This window comes from Lepisosteus platostomus, chromosome 5 (assembly GCF_059453375.1).
Source record: "Lepisosteus platostomus isolate fLepPlt1 chromosome 5, fLepPlt1.hap1, whole genome shotgun sequence".
In the NCBI taxonomy this organism is placed as follows: Eukaryota; Metazoa; Chordata; class Actinopteri; order Semionotiformes; family Lepisosteidae; genus Lepisosteus; species Lepisosteus platostomus.
The window spans coordinates 57,715,294-57,733,330 of NC_142615.1; the positions used below are offsets into that span (position 1 = coordinate 57,715,294).

General features: G+C 41.2%; 1 protein-coding gene across 1 annotated transcript; it reads right to left on the reverse strand.

The window, feature by feature from the left end:
* Nucleotides 1-1,828: 1,828 nt before the first annotated feature.
* Nucleotides 1,829-9,732, reverse strand: LOC148670148 (uncharacterized). The gene is made up of 2 exons (XM_088632441.1): nucleotides 9,235-9,732; nucleotides 1,829-3,736 (listed from the first exon to the last, which is right to left on the reverse strand). The coding sequence occupies exons 1-2, from the start codon at nucleotides 9,620-9,622 to the stop codon at nucleotides 2,082-2,084; spliced, it is 2,043 nt and encodes a 680-aa protein (XP_088488567.1). The 5' UTR covers nucleotides 9,623-9,732; the 3' UTR covers nucleotides 1,829-2,081.
* Nucleotides 9,733-18,037: the final 8,305 nt, after the last annotated feature.

The window sequence follows — 18,037 nt, forward strand, 5'->3', positions numbered from 1 at the left end:
GGTGTGGCCATAAGCTAAAGCAATGGCACCTGACACGCTACTTGAAGCTGTTTGGCGGGGGTTCCGTGTCCCCTGAGCGGGATCGTTCATTTGCAATTCTTTGGAAAGGAGCTTCTTTCGAAATCAATGCGTGGCTGGATGTTCGCAAATGTGCTCCCTTGTGTTGGCTTGTCCTGCACTGGATAAGGACAAACAGGTATCAGCTTGTTCCCTTCTCCCGCCCCTCTCTGTTTACAGTAGAACCTCCTGTCCTGACTGGAGGACCTCATCCAGCTGTGTCTGAAGAGATGCCAAAGTACCAGCTTGATCCACACCCCGGTACTTCTCTGTGTACAGTAGAGCCTCCTGTCCTGAATAGAGGAGCCCATCCAGCTGCGTCTGGAAAGAAGCCAGGGTATCAGCTTGTTCCCTCCTACCACCCCCCTCTGTGTACAGCAGAGCCTCCTGTCCTGACTTGAGGAGCTCACCCAGCTGTGCCTGGAGAGAAGCCAGGGTATCGGCTTGTTCCCCCCTCCCACCCCTCTCTGTGTACAGAAGAGGTTCCTGTCCTTACTGGAGGAGCTCACACAGCTGTGTCTGGAGAGAAGCCAGGGTATCGGCTTAATCCACACCCCCACCCCTCTCTGTGTACAGTAGAGCCTACTGTCCTGACTGGAGGAACTTAAAAGGCATCCTCTCACGAGGCACCAATAAATGTAGGTGTCTTGTGCATTTACCAGGACAATTATTAATTGTAGCAGTAAGTCACAAAATGATTCTTTGATGGTTATTAGAAGACCGACCCAGCAGGATAACTCAGCAACGCACATACACATGGATACTAATACACGAGAGTACATTTATTATTACATAAAATGTGCATAGATCTTATAGTGAGGGTTAGCAGAATACAAAAGGTATGTATTCAATCACAAAGAGTTACAAACCAAGATGGACATACATTCCATATATCATTCATTTAGACCGTTTTGTAAATGAACTTTGTTACAACTTGTACATTAGATACTCAAAAGCAAGTACATGACTCATAGGAATTAAATTGATATCAACTCAGGTTGAGGTAACAATTGAATTCTCGAGCTGTAATGCAGAATGTTGAATACTCGTCTGCTCTGTGGGGGTTCAGATCTCCCGCAGACGCAAAGAAGCAGTAGCAGGCTGTTGCTGCGTCCAATCGGTGCTCTCTGGCCCTCTCTGGCTCGGCCGGTGCCAGGCAGTGCTGGTTCGACTTGAGAGAAGAAGAAGAAGAGAGATTTCTGCTACGGTGCGCTGCTGATGCTCTCTGAAGACCGGCTAGTTAGTGTTGGCTGAAACAAAGGAGAGATTGCACACAGAAAAGTGACTACAGATCCGAGCAAGTCGCACTCTTTAGACAGGAAGAAGACCGGTTCGTTCCTGATGTAGCGCTAGTCCTGAATACTGATATTCAGCTGTCCACAGCTCCGACCGTAGTTCACTCGTTGATCAGGTGAGCGTTCGCGGTGGGTTCACGAGGCTTGCTGCTGGGCTAACCTCGGGTGGATCCTTTGGTTACGGGCGGGCAACCTCCGTTCTTGACTCTTAGAACAAGGAAAAGTCCTGACACTCGGACACATTGGCGTTTACGTGACTGTCTGAGCTGAGTCTGAGGATGTCCAGGAGGAGCTGGAGTTTTACCTGGAGGTACTATGGTCGCTCATTGGTTGAAAGTTCCATGGGCATTCGAGAATCATTTTGTGACTTACTGCAACAATTAACAATTGGCCCAGTAAATGCACAAACCCCTACATTTATTGGTGCCTCGTGAGAGGATGCATACATTTATTGGTGCCCAGTGTGAGGATGAGTAACCATGCACTCATCCTTGGGTGTAAACCACTTGGGATGAGACTCTCCCTTGGAATCTCCCAGACAGTGAGGCACCAGAGATGACCATTAATTAGGGTGGTTGATGTGTCTCAGCTTTGGGAGTTGTTCCTTATCAGAACACTCTATCAGCTAGAAAAACACCTTAAATGTGAACCAAATGGAATGGCCTCTCTGTGTCCAGCACCACTTGAGATGAGGGAGAGAGAGACTGGCAAAGGAGCAGCAAACTCAAGCTACAACGGTCTCTGTCCTGTGTGAATGCGCTGGTGGACTATTAAGCTACTTGAGTGACTAAAACTCTTCCCACATTGACTACAGCTGAAAGGTCTCTCTCCTGTGTGAATGCGCTGGTGTGACTGTAAGTGGCTTTTCAGACTAAAACTCTTCCCACACTGATTGCAGCTGAACGGTCTCTCTCCTGTGTGAATGCGCTGGTGGGTTTTTAAGCTACTTGACTGACTAAAACTCTTCCCACACTGATTGCAGCTGAACGGTCTCTCTCCTGTGTGAATGCGCTGGTGGGTTTTTAAGTGACTTGACTTACTAAAACTCTTCCCACACTGATTGCAGCTGAACGGTCTCTCTCCTGTGTGAATGCGCTGGTGGGTTTTTAAGTGACTTGACTTACTAAAACTCTTCCCACACTGACTGCAGCTGAACGGTCTCTCTCCTGTGTGAATGCGCTGGTGGGTAATTAAGTTACTTGACTGACTAAAACTCTTCCCACACTCACTGCAGCTGAATGGTCTCTCTCCTGTGTGAATGTGCTGATGTCGTTTTAAGAGGTGCGAGTGACTAAAACTCTTCCCACACTGACTACAGCTGAAAGGTCTCTCTCCTGTGTGAATGCGCTGGTGGGTTTTTAAGTGGCTTGACTGACTAAAACTCTTCCCACACTGACTACAGCTGAACGGTCTCTCTCCTGTGTGAAGGTGCTGATAGGGTTTTGAAATGCTAGACTGACAGAAACGCTGCTTCTCCCTGTGCCATAATGGCAGTTTGTCCAACCCATCTGAGCAAGGCCTTGAGTGATTCTTCTTCATCCCCTGATCGTGCTGGGGTCTCTTATTCTGCAAATGCTCCATGGAATGGCCTTGCTCTGTGTGATGAAACTGAGATTTGTTTTCATCATTATGTCCCTCAGTGTGCTGCACAGCACTGTGAATCATCTGGGGCTCCTTCTCCAGCTCTCTGAGGCTAAAACCGTCCAGTTCATTCAGTTGTTCCTCTCTTTGCCCAAGAACAGACATACTCTCCAGTTCATTAAAACTTTCAACGATTTTCTCAGTAACCAGATTATTAAACCTGTGTGTAAAGTCATCAGATACTAAGGGATCATATGATTGTTTGAGACTCTGCAATGACAGTCTCTCCACTTGAACAGAACAAGGCCTAATTATTATCAAGCCCTGTAGGAGCTGCTGTTGCTCCTCCCTGTACTGACTCTTCTCAGTGTGCTGTGACTCAGTACTGTTCTCTTCACCAGGTACATCAGTCTGCTGCTCTGCAGGGTCAATCAACTTGGGCTCCATGTCCTGCTCTGTAAGATTTAAAACATCCAGTTTTTCACTGTGCTCTTGTATAGAGATGCAGCCCAGTTCATTACAGCCTTGTGTAATATTGATTGTGTCCAGATTATTAATCTTCTCTGTAAAATCATCACATACTAAGAGCCCAGGTGTCTCACTCTCAGGCTCTGTCTTCATCATGGGCACAGAGTCCAGATCCTTGACACTCTGTCTACTTTCTGTGTGCTGCTCACTAAGTGCCTCTTTCCCTTCTGCGGCAGTGACCTCTGTTTCCTGCATCAGCCTGTGCATCTCCACACTGTGCTGCAGTTCAAGAGGAGCCCTTTCCCCAGCTTCAATAAGAGCACTGGCCTCTGAATCTGTAAACACAAGACAAGACCTTTATAAGAATAAACTTTATTTTATAGTTTTATACCTTTAGAGGTGGCTTCTCAAAGCATTTTACAGAATGCCAACAACAAAAAATACACAAACTTAGCATGACGAGAATACACAGTTAGAGGAGACAGTAGACAGTGGTACTAAGTAAAGTAGGAACAGAGGGGTACAGAACAGTTAAATAAAGGCTCTTCTGAAGAAAATGTTTTTGAGTCTGGATTTGGAGTTTAGAGAAGGTGACTCTCTGATATCCTTGGGGAGAGAGTTCCAGAGCTTGGGGCATAAAATTAGAAGGCCCTGTCACCCATACAATGTAGACAGCCTTGGGGGACAGATAGGAGAACAGAATTAGAAGAGCGAAGATTGCAAGGTAGGGAGTAGGGTGATAATATCAGACCAGCATGGAGGTGTCAAGCCAAGCCAAGACAAGACATGGAGAGTCTTATAGGTGAGCAGGAGGATTTTTAAGCCGATATGAAACTTGACAGGAAGCCAGTGCAAGGACTCCGGGATAGGAGTAATGTGATCATTTGTACTAGACCTGGTCAGGATTCTGGCTGCTGAATTTTAGACATACTGCAGTTTGTTCAATGTGGATTTAGAAACCCCAGAGAGTAGAGCGTTACAGTAGTCAATTTGGGAGAAGACAAAAATTTTCAGTCAAAGTTAGTGATAACACAGGGCATAGTCGAGCAATATTTATGAGGTGAATGAAAGATGTTCTGACAACATGCTGCACATGTGGGTCGAACGTCAAATATCATCCCCAAGTTTTTCAATTTAGACTGAAGCTCAAGTACAAGACCATCTACAGATAGGGTTACACATTGGTTGTACAAAGTTGATGGGTGGTGCCAATAAGCATGACTTCAGTCTTGTCACAGTTAAAGGAAGGAAATTTTGAGTCACCCAAGTTTTTATATCGGGGATGCAAATTAATAGAATAGAGACAGCCACATCAGCGTCAGGTTTGGTATGGATGTATGTTTGAGTATCATCAGCATAGTAGTGTTGTAACAGAAAGAATAAGGTTCTGGATCCCGAGATGAAGTAAAACAGATTAGTTTATTGCATGCAAGGAACAATAAAGCCGAAGTCTTGTTTCCCGCAAGAAACAACAAAACCGAAGTATTGTTCCATGTGCCGGTACAAACTTTTAGGTTATATAGTCCTTCCTTGCTGCTTCGGACGTCAATCGGTGTTATGGTAAGGGGGGGGGGGGGGGGGTCATGGTATTTGGCCAGTTAAGAGGTCCTGGCCAAATGGTCAGTTTAAGATTATGCCCCCAGGGGGTTCCTTGCTCGCATCTGGAATCCTTATCAGTTAACCCCCTTTCCTGCCATAAACCCCTGTTGCTTAGAAGTCTAATTTTCAGGCAGAACTGACTTAAGTTATTAACCCTTTTTACATCTTGTCTCTTTCTTCAGTAGTGAAAGCTGAGGCCATGTGATCTTAAAAGCCTTAAACTACACACACGTATACTAGTACACTCACAATCAATTTGGGTTGTTTTAACATAGTGGAATAAGTGGGTATAAGGGCGTGTTCTGATTTAGCTCTGTCAGAAACATAACTACCATGTAAAAAGTAAGTCTACTGTAATAATATCACAATTACATTACATTTACATTAACAGTGCACTGAGAGAGAGAGAGGGGTTAATACAGACACACTGACTGGACACTACAGCACATTAACACTGCACTGAGAGAGGGATTAATACAGACACACTGACTGGACATAACAGTACATTAACACTGCACTGAGAAAGAGGGGTTAATAGATACATACTGACTGGACACTACAGCACATTAACATTGCTCTTAGAGAGAGAGGGGTTAATAGATACATACTGCCTGGACACTACAGTACTTTAACACTGCACTGAGAGAGGGGGGTTAATACTGACACTGACTGGACACTACAGGACATTAACACTGTACTGAGAGAGAGAGGTGAATACAGACACATTGATTGACTGGACACTACAGTACATTAACACTAGACTGAGACAGGGGGCTTATACAGACATGGACAAACTGAAACTTAGATCATATTACCACTGCACGGAGAGAGGGGTTAATACAGACACTGACTGGACACTACAGGACATAAAGTCTGCACTGACAGAGAAGGGTGAATACAGACACATTAACACTGCATTGAGAGAGGGCTTAACACAGGCACTGCGACTGGATAATACAGCACATTAACACTGCAACCAGAGAGAAGGATTAATACAGACACTCTAAGTCTACACTCTAAGCTCTAAGTCCCACACCTGAAGAAGGCTCCACAGCCGAAATGTTGTGTTTTCTTTCTTCTTTTGTTCAGCATGAAATAAACCTATTACTTGTTCCTAAATTAAAAATGGATGACTAGAAGGTGACTATGACAGACACTTGACTTGACTAAGACTATGACTAAATCAAAAACTGGAAACTAAATTAACACTGCAAACAAGTACACAGAAAAGTAACACTCAGAATTAACAACTTTTCTAAGCACACATTACATTTGTTGGTATCATACACCTCTATTGACAGCAACAATCAGCATCGACCAGCAAATTCTTAATAACCACGTCAAGGTTTAAATGTGAAAACAGCATGTTGATTGGTCAAAGCCCAAGCACAGTCCCCAGTGTGCTGTTTATGGTTGAACTCTAGAAGCAGTGAATGGTTTAGAAAGTGAATTCAGAGGGAGACAGTCTGATACAGAACTGTTTAATTACAGAGAGGCTCCCAGGTGGATCAGAAAGAGGTAAGATGGTGATTCAGAAAAAAAAAACCAAAGAGGGGAAAAAAGGCAAAAAGGCACAGAGATAACCAGTGGGAGAAAATGAGATCGGGGATGATTTTCCACTAATTCATTACTTGATATGATAAGAGGGGAAAAGGGTTGTTCTGAATACACTTTACTGAAGATAACGCTAACACGAGTGAGTGACACTTATTAACAACAGCGGATTGAATCATAATAATAAATAAAAAACTTTATTCTATATAGCACCTTTAAAAGGGGCTTTTCAAAGCTCTTTACAGAGGGAAAAAAAGCTACACAGTAGGAGGAGGCAGCAGAATTAGGTACAGTGTTCGGGTACAGTGAGGTTTCAGAAAGGGCAATAAGGAGTTTGATTAAACAGATTGAGATCTAGATTGAGATGCTCATTGAAAAACTGGCCATCTGATAGTCAGATCTGTTTGAGTGGCAGGGTGAGATGGTGAGATTGCTTATGTTGCTCCTTGCAACTGCAGGATACAGGTCGGACCCAGTCTGGACACGACAATAAAAAGGCAAGACCCCCAACAAAAGCAAAGACCCAAACACACAAATGATCTGAACCTGATTCTTTAGAAAGCAGAGAGCATAGATTCTAAAATAACCCACAAATATCAAATTTAGTAAAATAACATTGAGGTGAATTGGTTAGAAACACCTTCTCCTGATTAGTGGGTGGATTCTGAGAATAAGCAGATAAATTGCCATTAATCTGGTAACATCAGGGTTAAGCTTTGAAGAGAGATTTAACTGCAGGTAACATTTACAAACATTTACAGGCAGCAAGGCAGTTGATCTCTTCTTTAGGTCTTTGTAGGAGTTATTTAAGAGCTGAATACTTAGCAACACCTTCTTTATAGATTGGGTAACTTGCATGCTGTATGTTTATTGTGTGTGTAGATTAGTGTGTGTATTGTCACTGTTAATAAATATTTGTTAGCCCAGTGTCTTACTTCTGCCTCTTTCTGTGTCAGCACAAAGAACACAAGTGCTTCTCAATCTTATTATTGCTCAGTTATATAGGGGTTATAGTCATTTCGTTTAATTGTTGATTCACCCTCTGGGCCATTTCAGGTTGTTCGTCTAATTTCAAAACCCCCTATTCGTAACAGCTGGTGTCACCAATTTTCTGTGATAAACTGGTATCCCGTCCATGGTGTATCCCACACTGTGCCACTTGCATGCTGGGATAGGCTCCGGCTCTACTGTACCACTGTACTGGGTAGAGCAGTGAATTCAACTGAGAGGAAATGACTGTATCTCTAGAAGACTCATACACCTTCTGCTTTGTGCTTAATCCAAAGAGGTCAGGAAGAGAACAGTGGACCTTGCAGTGCTGGTACTCAACAGTAAGAGCAGACAACACTGGCCAGACATTCAGCACAAAAACACCATGAGAAAAACCCAGGGAACAGAGTTTGTACTTTTAATTCCTTCCAAATCCACAACACTCCTTCTCCTCCAAGATCAATCAACACAGAAGAATCCCCAAACTTCAAACACCCCAATACACTGCACCTCACCAGAGACAATCCAATATTCACTTGCTCCTGCACCTCAAACCCCTGACCGCTGGAAAACATAAGAATGCATACAGCCATCGACTGATCGACCATTTTTATCCTGTTTATAATTTCACGGTTATTTCCAGATTTTATTTGCGTATGTAAATCCTAAATCACTGGAAACACGTTTGGCCAAGAATGTTAAAAATAAGGAAGATGTTCCAAAAATTAAAAAAAAAACGAAACAAGTAAGATACGAACGTTTTTCCGTAATGATTATGTAAATACAGTAGCTCATCATTTTTTTTTATCTGAGTCATTGAATGATATGGAGTCAGTCTAAATTATGTGTTCTAAGCCCCGTTTCTGAAATAAAGATGTTTTCAGCACCATAATTAGAAAACAACAGTTCAGTACTGTACTGAGAGAGAGAGGGGTTTGTACAGACACACTGACTGGACACTCCAGTACATGAACACTGCACTGAGAGAGAGAGGGGTTCATACAGACACACTGACTGGACACTCCAGTACATGAACACTGCACTGAGAGAGAGGGGGGTTCATACAGACACACTGACTGGACACTCCAGTACATGAACACTGCACAGAGAGAGAGAGAGAGAGAGAGAGAGAGAGAGAGAGAGAGAGGGGGGGGGGGGTTAATACAGACACACTGACTGGACATTGCAGTATATGAAAACTACACTGAGAGTGAGAAGGGTCAATACAGACAAAGTGACTGACATAATAGTCCAAAGGAGTTAGTACAGACAGACCCTGGTGGACTGGAATGTTTAAACCTATCTATATAAATATAAAATCTAAAGATATAACACAATAATTATAATACAAATACAACATTTGTATTTTCCCGAATGACGTCGGATTGTACACTGATTCGGTGAAAGAATTATATTATAATACAAATACAGTATTATATACCGTGATATATATATATATCATAATAACGTCGGATTACACACTGATTTAGAGAAACAAATGCTGAATATGAACGAGTTATTTTTATAACCGGCCAACAGTTCAGTTTCCAGTAAAGAATCCCGTTGCTACATCACACAAGACTTTCCGACTTCACTCTGTATCTCTCCACTATATTCTCACCAGTGAGGAAGTTAAAGATACTGGTTTTAAACACAGACACTCTGACTACATACAAGTCACCACACTGACCAGACAGCTCCAGTTTCGTGTTCAATTCTTCTTTTATTTCTGCAGTGACTTCACAGGGAAGCGGGTGTCCAACACGATCTGTCCCTCCCTGATCTCCTCCTGCTCCCGACTCCTTCTCCCACAGCTGCAATCTCACCTTCAGGCTCTCGTTTTCCTTCTTCAGCTGCGCCATTTCACTCCCGACACTTTCTTCCATACACTGTGTGATTTTAAACACAGACCGTCTCGCCAGAGTCTGGGAGACGCTGCGGAGTTTGTTTTCAATCTCATCCTCAGAGTCAGACATCCTGTTTCGGAACACATGTGAAACTTCATACACGATCGATTTGAGCAAAACCTCCATGAAAGAGCGAAGTTCAGTTTCCAGATTGAACAGTAAAATTGCCATATTTAACCAAAGTTGATCACAAATACAGAGAGATTGCTGTGCTGATACTGAAATGACAAACACTAAAACTCCTACGCCCCTACGGGTCTATATTATTGCAAGGGTTTTAATTCACACCTGAAGCAGGAACTGGCGATCACTCCTACATCCTGCCACATGACGCACTTCATAGTGATTGTTGCTATGCACTTCACGTGAAGGACTTTCAGTATGTTGGATCTTGTTGAATATACAATGAAAAATAATGTAGCATTGTTTACAAATATATGTGCGTAAAATATACACATATATGTACACATACAAATATATATGTTGTATTTTCATATATTTCCAGATCCTTCGCCTGTATTGAAATAAATAACAGTACTTAAACGTGTATTGAAATAAAGAGATCAAACTTTGAATGTAATGGATTCATACAGTATCTAAACAATGTCTGCTAATAGACGGTAATGTGGACAATTCCTGTTGCCAATTGGTTGGATATCTCCAAGACATCCAAGAGATCAGGTATTGAAAATATTTTTTAAACAGAAAATGTGAAATGGAAAGTAGGTCAAAAGCCTTCTGATAACCTAAGTACACCATACTACATGTTCTGTGCATCCATTAGTTTTATGGGCTTTATGGGATTTAATTAATTAGACAAATTATATTTCTGATTACAATAGATAGTTTTATATCTCTATTCATAGTAAAGGTTGGTTTTATTATAATTTATAGTAATCCTTTGTTTCATTTTTTTTTCAGAAAAAAAGACTGCAATGTTGATGGAATAAGAAAAAAAGGTCCCTAAAAGACTGATTTGAATGAAGCATTTTTTATCCAAATTTAACATTTTGCAGCTCTCTGACAAACCAGCAGCATTCTGACAGACAGAGGAGTTGTAAACTGTCATTGTCTCAGTTGTCCAGAGGAGCAGAGTGACTGAGAGGTCAGAGCTGTTAGCTGGTATTGTCAGTGTGAGAACAGCTCTCCAGCTGTCTCATTGACTTCACACCACCTGAGTGCTGATGCTCTTTCTCTCCTGCTCGTCTCCTCTCCACTACCGTCTTTTGTTCTTTTGTTTGATTTATCAGCTGCCCCTCATACATGAAGGAGGCACCAAAGCCAAAACATTGTGTCTCTTTTCTTTTCACTATGGAATAAACCTTTACCTGCTCCTGTCTCATTCACTCTCTTTCTCACCTTGTCTGCAGTCTCACCTCCTGCTGCTCCATTGTCTGCAGTTTCTGTCCAGAGTTTCACCTCCTGCTGCTCCATTGTCAGAATGAATGATGAGTCACAGGACTGTTCTCACCTGTTAACACCCAGTAACATTTCTGCCCAGGTGGCAATTTAAATACCTGATTCTGTATTTTAATGTGTCTGTTTTGTGTTTAATGTCTTCACCCTGCTCTTTTTTGTAATGAAATTTATGTGCTTGAAGTTGTAAAACTCAAACCTTGGTTTACTATGAGATTTTAACATGATTTCTTGCTGTAATGTTCATCTGCATTTGATATGTTTATATTTCACTATATTTAATCATAATCATATGTACTCATACATAATCCATGTAGATAATGTAAAATAAATCTCATGTCACAGTAAAGGCCCACACAGTGAGAATTCTTGAAGAATAAAATCACACTGCACAACTTTGGGACATCACGTCCAAGTTTAGTGACAGCAACATTAGAGATTTTAAGCTAAGACATTTCAGATCACCTTTTTATTAAAAGTTCAAGCAAAATTGAATAACTTTGCAAGGAACATTTCAAAATCTCAATCAAATCCAGTACAATCCCAATGGATTAATCTGAATTTACTCTCTGCGATCCCGACAAGTTGGGAAACAATTTTATGGTTCTTACGGTAAGAAAAATAGCACGAGACCACACAGATTCTTTAATGCTTACATCATAATGTTATTAGACTAGGACACCAATGTGAATATGTGTTTGGGTTTCGATGAGCTGATTCTTGTTGAAGAATTGGTGATTTAAGATTAAAGAATCAGTAGTGTCGGAAAGCAGGAGCTCTGTTTCTCAGCGATCTTGAAGGCATGTCTATGTAGAGCACAGTGTGAAGATCTGTACTAAAGAACACCAAGTGCTTAATATGACATCTTTTACCATTGCAACTTTTCATCTCAGGTATACTTTTAGAAGGCATAGAAAGAATAGTTGTGTTGACACTCTCATCACACAGCAGAGTGGCGCATCTGACGCGTGCTGGGCCCATAACCCAGAAGTTGATGCAGCAAAACCCTTCTCTTCTATGGACGTTTTATGGAAGACTTAAGCACACCATCGGGTCAATGTAGAATAAGAAAAAAAACATAAACAAAGTCTCTTCGTATAAGTCCCGTTCTAAGTTTCTTGCTTTTGTGAGCAAACTTACCCAGATCTGCAATATTTTAAAATATATGGAATAATTAATTGGAAATAACTAAATTATCGACAATATCCAGTTATATACTTGGACAGACAAAAAAATGATTATGATATTACATATAACCACATACTTCATATCCTACATATTAACACATTGATCAGAATAATTGAAAAGTTTTGATTCTGAATCCCTGCAGTTAATGTTAATTAGAAAAAACAACAGTGCTGAAACCTGAGCATAAATTCAGCTGCTCTCCAGGTTTGTTCCACATGGTTTTTCGTTGCAATTGAGCTCAGAGCTGGAGATGATCTCTAGATAGAACCGTGTTAACTAGTCTGCAGCTGTGTGCTCCTTTCGAAACTTTGTTGCAATTGACTCAATGTGTGGTTCAATAGTTCTCAGGTGCAGTTCACTTACACAGAGGACATGTTTTGGGTTGTAAAACCCAAAACAGTAGCAGCAGTTAGAAGTTTGCTGTGCTTCCAGGATCATTTTCAGCCTTATAAACTGGTTATCACACTGCTGATCACTATATTAAGCAGTTAATAGCCTGGAGCTGTTTAGACTGCTCTTGTCATTTCTTTTAATAAGAAGCACCGAACAATTTTAGAAAGCTTTTCAAGTTCTGACATAAATTTGTTTATTTCTGGCTATCAAATGAGAGACTCCAGAATATTAAAAAGTGCTTCGACCTTTAAGTCGTGGTTTTACAAACTAGGGTACTGAGGGAGTGCCCATACATGCTCTGCAATGGGGAAGAAATCGAAATTCTCATCTGTGCTGTGAAGGAGATTCTCAAATGCTTCCATCATATTGCTTTCATGCTAGGATACAAGTGTGTATAAATGTTTGGTTTTCACTGATTCTTGTTGAAGAATTGGGGATTTACGGTGAAAGAATCAGTATCCTCGGAATGCAGAAGCTTTGTTTCTCAGCAATCGTAAGGATCCCGAAGACAGGTCTATGTAGAGCAGTGTGATGATTTGTATTAAAAAGACAATGTCAGCAATTCAAAGCATGTAGGCAGCATGAATAAAACAATGCAGAGCTCAGTAAAAACAATCTGAAGCCTTAATTCCCTTCATATCCCGAGCAGTGCATTCTGACACGGTGGCTGTGTAGAAGAAAATGAGAAATGCCAAACTTTACCCACCTCATTGCGGTTACTGCTACTCCTGCGTCAGTAGCTTTAAGATTCTCCTGACATCTGATTGTCTTGCATCTAACATTAAGAGGATTTCTCTGCTGGCCACGAGACACGAACTGGCAACTTTCCAGCCACAGGCACAGATCCCTACCCACCACACCACCCCATATACTATGGATGGTACTACTGCGCTGAGCTCACTCTGGTGCAGTTCAGCAATGTGAGAGGAAGGGCAGTAACGCAATGGATAACGCATATCAGAAGATTGTAGGTTCATCTCCTGCTTGACTCGTGTTGGCTCCTCAGTAATAAATGTCCTCTGTGTAAGTGAACTGCACCTGAGAGCTATAGAACCACACATTGGGTCAATTGCAACAAAGTTTCGAAAGGAGCACACAGCTGTGGACTAGTTAACACGGTTCTATCTAGAGATCATCTCCAGCTCTGAGCTCAATTTCAACGAAAAACCATGTGGAACAAACCTGGAGAGCAGCTGAATTTATGCTCAGGTTTCAGCACTGTTGTTTTTTCTAATTAACATTAACTGCAGGGATTCAGAATCAAAACTTTTCAATTATTCTGATCAATGTGTTAATATGTAGGTCATAATTGTTATTTTTTCTGTCTCGTTCAAGTATATAACTGGAAATCGATAATTTAATTTAGTTATTTCCAATTCAACAATGTTAAATATTTTAAAATATTGCAGATCTGGGTAAGTTTGCTCTCTAAAGCAGGAAAGATAGAACAGGACTTAACTTCCACATTCAATTTATTGGTGATTCTTTGTTACGCACTGAACCTTTTTATTTTTAGCTTAAACAGAGAAAGCTATAAAGGGTCCTGAATCAAGTGTTCAGAATCATGCGGATCAGAAAATTGTAGATCTGACTCCTGCCTGGCTTGTCAATCAGGCTCCTGTCACGATCGCTAACCCCTCCTCTTAAGGGAGCTCCAGCCCTTCCTCGTTCCTTCCCATTGTCTGCACCTGTTCCCTATTCCCGTTCCCCCTTAAAAGCCAGACGCTGACCTCACTCCTGGCTTCTCATTGATTTCCGTGTCGTGAGAGCCCGGGGTCCTGCTGCATCTGGCTCCGTTATGGTTTTAGTTTCCTGGTCCTGATTCCCTGCCCCGCCGGTCCCGACCCGGTTCTGGTTTTAACTACGGATGGATCCCCTGGTCTTGGACTAAACCTCTCGTCTTGGATTCCTCCTCTGGATTTACCCTTGGATTGTTCGCCCTGGATTCACTCCCCCCGGACACTAGCACTGCATGGACACGCCCCCCTGTCTCCCGACCGACTCCTGCATGATATTTTTCCCCTTGTGTCTTCACTATTCTGGATTGCGTCGTCCGCATAGGGCCCGGAAAGAACTGTTCGTGACATACGCATGCTGACGCAGCTACTCACCTGATATTTAACATTCCTGTAATCACAACTATGAATGTCCACTGTGGGTATTTTTTCCATGATTATTTATTCTGTCATTGAAGCATATTTTACCTCATACCGAAGTGTCATAATCACTGAAAAAATAGAAAATGATAAATCACTATGAATTGCATTTAGCCTGTTCTGATCTAGATATTCTATATACTTTAACATGCCATGTTCACAATGTCAAAACTCAGAAATGCAACAGTGAAGTGTTGTAATTACAAATATACATAGTGTTGGAATATTGAGATGTTTTGGTAATGAGGAAGGAGAGACATGCCATGTTCACAGGGTCATATTTAAAAAAAATGGTACAGTACAATTTCTTGTACTTCAGGATTAAGAGAGCCTGTTACATTGTGTCTCACACCTCAGTGTCAGAATTTTGAGATGTTTTTATAACCAGGGGGTAGGTTTATAGCAATAAACAGAAAGTGCCATCACCCTTTGCTCATCCTCGGTTAACTATATATTATCATATGCCATGTTCTAAATGTCCCATTTATATTAAAATTTCTTGTAAAATGCAAGATTTTAAGACTTTTTATGATCAGAAGGCAAGGTTGTGGTAAATATGCAGAAAGTGCCTGTGAACTTATGTTTTGCCTTTGTTTTTTTTACTTATTGTGTTTGTGTTATTGTGAGTTTTGAAAATTGGTTTACAATTTTCTGAAATGTGTTTCACACAAAAATGCTATTTGGATAGTCACAACTTACATATTCCCCTTTACTGAGAATAAGTATAGTAATCCATCCCGATTAGTACTTTTAAAAATTACTGTAGAGAGCCATCTACAGGCGAAAGGCGGCATAACATCACAGCAGCAGCATTTAAGGCAGAAGAAGAAGCTGGCGAATAAGAAGCCATCTTCAGCCTCGTTAATGCAATACCATTGGGTGAAGTGGAAAAATATTTCTTGCTCTGAATCCTAACATTTTTATAGGAGGTGTTCTAGTACTTCTTGCCTCAGATAAAACTGCCAATACATCACTTATTTCTACTCCATCAATAGCAGCAGTGTTATCGGTACTGAGTCCTAAATGTATGTCCTGTCATCATATAAAATGTTGAAAGTTTCAACTGCATTCAACTGATCAAATTTCTCTTCGATGACTGTTATAATGTTATCCAAAATACATCCAAAACAAATTTGCACTGTTTTTTTTATCCAGAAGAGCATCATGAGACTCAAAACATACCTGTTTTTTCTTCTTTCCAGGAGGAAGGATTGTTCAGATGCAAGCATTGGTCCAAAATCAATGTGCTCTCCTATCGCTGTTGCTTCTTTAAATCCTTCATTTGAACGTCAATATTGAGGGATGATATCATACACATTTTGGTTTTCTTTTAAAGCAATTTTCTTAAAATATGAGCCTCTGTTATAGTTGTCTTGGAAGTTTCGCAAGGTATAATAGACCCCCTTGTGCCCTCAGCTAAAATATGATCAAATACAACAAAATTAATTTACACAGAACAGCATTTATGGTTGCATGTATATTAAAATTAAGATAAATATACAAAAGTATTAAAAAAAACAAATGTACAGTCCTAACATAATCATGCTGTCCAACTGTCTTTTTTGCTTGTCAAGTTCTCCAACAAATCTGTGTCGTAATTTTAAATATTCTAACTAAGGGTGCAACAAGAGCATACATGAATTCTTCTGCCAGCCGTTTGAAGATCAAAGTCCATGGCTGAATATGATGTCCTTGAATGTTGGTCATTATTGGCCATTCCCAGTGATATTAACTTATGTACTTCATTGTTTAACAAAAACATTCACATTTCCTGCAAATATCAAGTGGGTTAAGGTTTTGCTAAGAAATCCAAATAAGTAGAGATGAGGTTTACATTGCAATAATGAGAAGTGTATTTCTGGGAGGGCTCAAACCACTAACCTTTCAATTAACAGAGACTCATGTGTGTCCCTTTTCTCCATTTGCAAGCCTGCAATATACAAGGCAAGATTTGTATTTCATCATACACAAGCTGTATGAATTTCATGAAAAGAAAGTTGTTCCAGAAAGAAAATGAAAACTTGCATTAAACAAAATCAAGCTGCACGTAATCATCCATAGTGATACATTTTGTAAGACAAGACAGGAAGAAAGGCACTGCTGGGATTTGAACTCAGGATCTTTTGTTTAAAAGGAAAGCATGGTAACCAAATCAGCAAAAGTGCATCAACACCATGTCTGACTCAGTGATTGCAGCTGACTGTCGCTGGAGGACAGTTCATTGTGAACAAGTCAGCCTACATAACAAGGGGGAAGAGACTGACCTCTGTGATGCAGTATCGACAAATACTAACCTTCTGTCCAACTGTTCTCTGCTGCATTCTGGATTAGCAGGTAAATATTGGTTTCCATGAATGTGTAGGGTTTTGTGTATTTACTGGGACAATTATTAATTGTAGTAGTAAGTCACAAAATGATTCTTTGATGGCTATTAGAAAACCGACCTTGCGGGATAACTCAGCAACGCACACACACAGATACTAATACACTTATTAATACGTAAAATGTGCATATAAACATAACAGATCTTAAGAGTGTGGGTTAGCAGAATACAAAAGGTATATATTAAATCACGAAGAGTTCCAAACCAAGAGGGACATACATTCAGTATACCATTCTTTTAGACTGTTTCGTAAATGAACTGGGATTACAACTTCTACACTAGATACTCAAAAGCAAGTACATCACTCATAGGTATTAGATTGATATCAATGGTGGTTGAGGTAACAATTGAATTCTCGAGCTGTAATGCAGAATGTTTAATACTCATCCAATCTATGTGGATTCAGATCTCCCGCGGACACAAAGAAGCAGTGGCAGGCTGTTACTGTGTCCAATCGGCATTCTCTGGCTCGGTGCCAGGCAGTGGCCAGTGCGGCTGGCGAGAAGGAGAAGAGGGAGAAATTCCTGCTGAGATGCGCTGCTGATGCTCTTTGAAGACCGGCTAGTTAATGTTGGTTGAAACTAGCAGAGCTTGTGCATATGGAAAGTGACTGAGGGTCCAAGCAAGTCACACTCTTTAGATGGGAAGAAGACCAGTTCTGAATCCTGAGATTCAGCTGTCGACTGTTCCGACCATAGTTCACTCATTGATCAGCCGAGCTTTGGCGGTGGAGTACCGGCGGTTCATGAGGCTTGCTGCTGGGCTAACCTCGGGCCGATCCTTTTGTTATGTGCGGGCAACCTCCGTTCTCGACTCTTAGAACAAAGTAAAGTCCCGGCACTCGGACACACTGGCCATCACGTGATTGTCCGAGCTGAGTCTGAGAACGTCCTGGAGGGGCCTCTTCTGGGCGTTGTGTTTTATCTGGAGGAACTACGGTAGTTCATTGGTTTTAAGTTCCACGGGCATTCAAGACCCACGTTGGGTTACCCTGCCCTACCAGTTCCTGATTGCCTGATTGAGGTGGAGGATGAGTAACAATGCACTTTG

What these genes read in the sequence shown, in the direction of transcription:
- LOC148670148 (XM_088632441.1), bottom strand. Translation starts at nt 9,622, where the DNA reads ATGGCAATTTTACTGTTCAATCTGGAAACTGAACTTCGCTCTTTCATG. An exon ending in CACGAAACTGGAGCTGTCTG is followed by an intron (nt 3,737 to 9,234) that starts GTCAGTGTGGTG and finishes TTGTGTTTACAG; the next exon opens with ATTCAGAGGCCAGTGCTCTT.